Source organism: Euprymna scolopes, chromosome 22 (genome assembly GCF_053919585.1).
Source record: "Euprymna scolopes isolate OS-2025 chromosome 22, ASM5391958v1, whole genome shotgun sequence".
Lineage (NCBI taxonomy): Eukaryota > Metazoa > Mollusca > Cephalopoda > Sepiida > Sepiolidae > Euprymna > Euprymna scolopes.
In genome coordinates, this window is record NC_136503.1 from 14,920,988 (window position 1) to 14,926,987 (window position 6,000).

The 6,000-nt window shown below is 26.9% G+C and overlaps 1 protein-coding gene across 1 annotated transcript in view; it reads right to left on the reverse strand.

Moving 5' to 3' along the window:
• Positions 1-6,000, reverse strand: part of LOC145243906 (voltage-dependent calcium channel subunit alpha-2/delta-3-like) — a 1,923,318-nt gene that overhangs the window by 386,176 nt on the left and 1,531,142 nt on the right. Inside the window, exon 3 of the mRNA XM_080107017.1 lies at positions 4,875-4,985. Within this exon, the coding sequence (XP_079963143.1) occupies positions 4,875-4,985 (111 nt within the window). The remainder of the gene's footprint in view (positions 1-4,874; positions 4,986-6,000) is intronic.

Consider the following 6,000-nt stretch of genomic DNA (forward strand, 5'->3'; position numbering starts at 1 on the left):
ACTCCATTTAATTGAATAGGGAATTTTTCTGTCCTCCGGGCTATTAGTTAAAGACTACTATTATTATCATTATTTTGAGACCTTTCATTTCTGAATGAATGCAAGTGGTTTGAAATTAAAAACAATTTTTTTTTACCGGACTCATTATATAAACAAAGAAAATTGCTCCAGGAAAATGCCTACTTCGGACCATTACATTGTGATGTGGATTACTCAAAATACAGTTTGGATCATTTTGCCACACTGCTATCAAAGACATTCACTTCGGATTTTACCATGCAATTTGGATGTGAATTTTTATATCCTTTTCATTAACTTCCCTTACTCTATGACATTTAAATACTTAAACAACTTTTAATTGTGATTTTCCATGTCTCAATGACTTTAGCAAATAAGGTGTAAACCATTTTAACTATTTGCTAATATTTTCCCCTCTGAAGAGATGATAACATCGAAATCCTATAGGATAAAGAGTTATAATATTTCAAATGTATTCTTTGCCTTACATAGAATAATAAAAATCTTTTGATTTGTAATTCAAACATTTCACACCATAAATTTTTAAATTCATAGAATGACTAAAATTTTATATATATATATATATATATATATATATATATATATATATATATATGTGTGTGTGTATATATATATATATATATATATATATATATATATATATATATATATATATATATATATATATATATATATATGAAAATTCGGAGTTAAATTGTGTAGAAGTATGAAAAGAATTTATTGTTTGACCCACATCTATTTTTCTAATAATATTTCCTCCGATGAGATGAGCCATTCATTGAAAATTCATGGATTAAGAAAAAAAACTAATAATTATCTGTACTCCTTTGTCAAAAAATAAATTTTGTTGTAATTCCACATAATTTAACTAAAAATCTCCATTTATATTATTGCTCTATCTCGCAAATTATCTTCTTAGGATCGTGTTATAAATATTGATATTAATACTTATTTGGATATTATATTTACAGCATTATATAACCTGTAATCCAACAGCATTTCAGTATTTCATTTAATATATATATATATATATATATATATATATATATATATATATATATATATATATATATATAAAGGGGATTAGAACGACAGTCCGAAGAGCAAAGTATATTTTAATGTATTAGTAAATTAATACAATTAAAATAAAAGAAAATAGTGCTCGTTGCAATGCAGACATATAATAAGCTCGATAGACATATATACCCTAGAGCTATTTTAATATTGAGTAAGATGATTGATAATTTATAATTAAAAATTAAAATTAAAAATTAAAAATCGGTTTCATAAGGAAAAACAAACAAATCAATAAATTGTACGATCGTTTCGGAAACGATGTTTTTACTGAGATAGACAATAAGTCTTGGACAATAATTTTATCATATAGTTTTTTTGTGAATGCTTTGACGATGATACTTACGACTTTTAGAAGGCGAACCATTAAAAGATACACCTGCCTTATCTAAAAATGCTAGTTTTATTTTTAGTGCCTTAAAAATACCCACCCAATATTTTTGCTGATGAGGAGACTTTGTTTCAAAAAACTATATGATAAAATTATTGTCCAAGACGTATTGTCTATCTCAATAAAAACATCGTTTCCGAAACGATCGTACAATTTATTGATTTGTTTGTTCTTCCTTATGAAACCGATTTTTAATTTTAATTATCAATCATCTTACTCAATACATATATACATATACATACATATATACACACACACACATATATATATACATATACACACATATACGCACACACACACACACACACACACATATATATATATATATATATATATATATATATATATATATATATATATATATATGAGCAAACAGTTAATAAAACATGTTAAAAAACACTTTGAAAAGAGTTAAAAACATATTCAATCTGAAAAGGAAACACTTGATAAGTGAATAGTCCTTAATCCGCGGAGTTTCGAAGAAATACTTTCCTTCTCATCAGAGGTTAGAAATGAGCAAAATGCGGGATCGGATTTTGCATACAAAAGTCTGGTGAAAGATAAATAATCCAATTTATATATATATATATATATATATATATATATATATATATATATATATATATATATATATATATATATATATGGGGGTGCCTGTGTGTCTTGGAAATCTTTTTAATCTTGAAAACTACATTAAATATTTTTTCATATGTATTTTTTGCCCTTCGTTTTAAAACTATTTTGTCAGTAAATGCTTCAATCTCCTGCAATCGCTGAAACAACTAGTTTTCTCGAACTCTCACAAGAGTCTTAAGTTTACCATAAAACACCGTTCCGGGGATTTAAAAACAAAGCAGTGCATTAAACAATGTGTCCATAACAGTGTTGTTCAAACATCGCCTCCCTTAAATAAAAGAAAAAAAAATGTTCCGGATATTGGATCCAGATTTTTTAAATCCAGTTCAATTAAGCTAACCTATTCAGGTTATATGACAACAACCTTTTTCCTTACCTGTGTTATTCGTCCTCTCCAAAAAAGGAACTAATTTATTATTTCCAAATCTCCTGTATTTATAAAGTTCGGATGAATTTACTATCGTGCTAATCACCCCTTCTTCTATTGACATTCTATTTATATATTTACATTTTTATTTACTAATAATATCTTCATACTTATTGGTTTATTTAAAAATGTCTAAAATATTTAAAATAGCTTACATATATACATAAGAGTTTTATATACATTACTAAGTTAGCTTTCGATTTTCTCTATTAATCTACTTTGATAAGTTTTATATAATTCAAAAGCATAATGCCACCGAACAAATTATTTACTTAACTATTTAAATATTTTATTTTTATCACCACCTTGGTTTATCATCCTTATGACTTGGCTACAGACTAAGGATATAAAGTCTATTAAGTTTTAAGTAACGCGAGCTATTCTTAAAAACTCGTACATAATGCTCCCGTAAAGCATATACATAGAGCATGTGCTATTTTTATGCGACATATGAACTATTGGAACGGAGAAGGAGTTTCTTTTATCAAACATTTTTTAGATAAAAACTCCATCCTCAATTTTTATGTTTGAATCCAAAAATGTAGCTTGTATTCCTCTATGGTTACAATTCCAACTGCTTTAGATTATCAGATGTTTTTATTTATTTATTTATTCATTTATTTTTTTTTTTTTACAATTCTTCGTTATCAGTTATACATATAAGGTCATTAATAAATCTTCTGCAACTAAAACCATGATAAGTGTATGTTTTAGATATATCATTTTTAAAAATTAATTATGTATATTCTAGTCTATGTAAATAAAGATTTGCCCAAAAGATGCATGGTCTAAACCGATTGGAATGCCTACAGTTTGAAGTAATATTTTATGACTTATTTGAAAATAGCTATCTTTTATAAAATGACAAATAAGTATTTTAAAACTACCTTTTGAAACATTGGTTTTATGGTTTTACACCATGAGATTTTAGATTTTTACAAGTCTACGTATTTGCCTTTGCCGCCAGCTATAACTAGATCTACAATATTATTTAATTGTTTAAGTAATAAGTTCTTTTATGAGATGAGCATTATATATTAATTTATTTTTATTTCGGACTATTAGTCCAATTAAGGAATAATATATATATATATATATATATATATATATATATATATATATATATATATATATACCAATCGGTACGGACCCGACTATGGAAGATCAGATAATAAATAAACGTGGATTTATAAGATCAAAGAATCCAACCTTGATCGCCCTTCGGGGCCCGTGGCGCAGTTGATAGAGACTTTGAATCTCTACAGTTCCAGACGAACATTGTCTGAAGATAGCGGTTTCAATCCCACCCAAAGCGTGCCAGAGGTTAATTGGTCAAAATGTGGTGAGACGACAACAACTACGGATGGCAGTGATGGCTGAGAATGCAGTTAGGAGATTCGAAGTTACTATCAGTCGCGGTTACCACCTGACGAAGGCCAGAGGAATAGTTGGCCGAAACGTTGTGAATAAACAAAAATCAATAAAAGATAAAAAAAACAACAACTAATAAAGATGAGACTAATAGTCCGAAATAAAAATAAATTAATAATAAGTTCTTCGTCTGTTATTTTAGTAAACAAGGTACTAAAGTCATAGGTTGCTATGCATCTTACTTTATTTTTTCGAGAATTTATGTTATCTAATTTTTCTATATATTTGGAAGCTGCTAGTGCGGGGTCTATCAGGATGGCTACTCGTTTTTGAACCCTGTCTGGGAGCGAGAGACTAGTGGCAGATGCATCAGTCCAAATGTGGCAACAATACTCCATACATAGGCAAATAATGGATTTGTAGAAGTACATGATACCTTCACGTGTCCGTAATCTTCTAGCATGGCAGACAGAGACCACCTTCTTCGCAGCAGCCTTGGCAATTACTTCAATGTATTTATTTCATTTCATTAGATTTGTTAGTTCACCGATTTTAGGCGACATTGACCTGGCTATTACCAAATGGGTAACCATTTGGTAATGCTAGAAAGTACGGCAACTCCACCCCCTTACAAAAACGTACTCAAATATAATCTGCTAATCAATGTAGGTATAAACAAAACGCAACAACCACTCCCCCAGTGGAAGTTCCGTTCTCAATCATATCATGGAACTTTCCGGAAAGAGTAATCCATTCGTCTTTTGTTTTTAGTTATTTTTTCTTTTTGTATATTTGTCAGGATGCTACAAAGTTTTTAAAAGCTAGCCATGTAGTCACACACTGACGTTTCATCAATATCACCTGGGTCGCCTGTGAAAAACTTGCAACTCTCAATATCTGTTAAAAAATCTGGAAAAACCGAGTTATGAAACCTACCTTCACTGCTTTTACTTTCTTTTCCAGAAGTTGCCCAACTTTTTTCGCCGTTTCCGCCACAATCGCTGAATGTTTTTTATCTGTCAAAGTTGCTCCATTCTGTTTGTATTGCTGAAAAAGAAAACAAAATTGATGTTAACTTTACCAAATCAATGACAAAATACAGTTTAATTGTTTTTCGCAAAACATTTTTTGCATCCCTACGTGACGTTAATATAAAAATTAAAAAAAACAACAAAATTATTTATATATTAATAAAGGTTTCGTCTCCATTTTACGACGTCAACGCGATGATTGATTTGAAGAAATCAATCATTCCGAGGATATCTTGAAATATAAATGAAAGACTGATGAATATATAAATAATATTGGCTTTTCCTTTGCCATATATATATATATATATATATATATATATATATATATATATATATATATATATATATATATATACATTATATATATACACATTATATATATACATTATATATATATACACACATTTTATATATATATTTACATTATATATACATACATTATATATATATACACACATTATATACACACATTATATATATACACACATTATATATATACATTATATATATACACATTATATATATATGTACACATTATATATATATATATACATTATATATATACACACATTATATATAAATATATATAATATATAAAAATATATATTATATATATATATATACACATTATATATATAATATATATGCATTATATATAAATATATATAAATAAATATTATATATATACACATTGTATATATAATATATATATATTATATATATAAAATATATGTATATATACATACTCCATATATATATATATACATATATATACACCATATATATTATATATATACTGCATATATATATATATATATATAGTGCATATATATATACATATATATATATATACCATATACATATATACATATATATAAACAAATGATTGATAAAACATGTTAAAAACATCTTGAAAACGAGTTAAAAACGTATTTAATTTTAAAAAGGAAGCACAAGATAAGTGAATAGTCCTTAATCCGCGCAGTTTCGAAGAAATACTCTCCTTCTCATAAGAGGGCAGGAATTAGCAA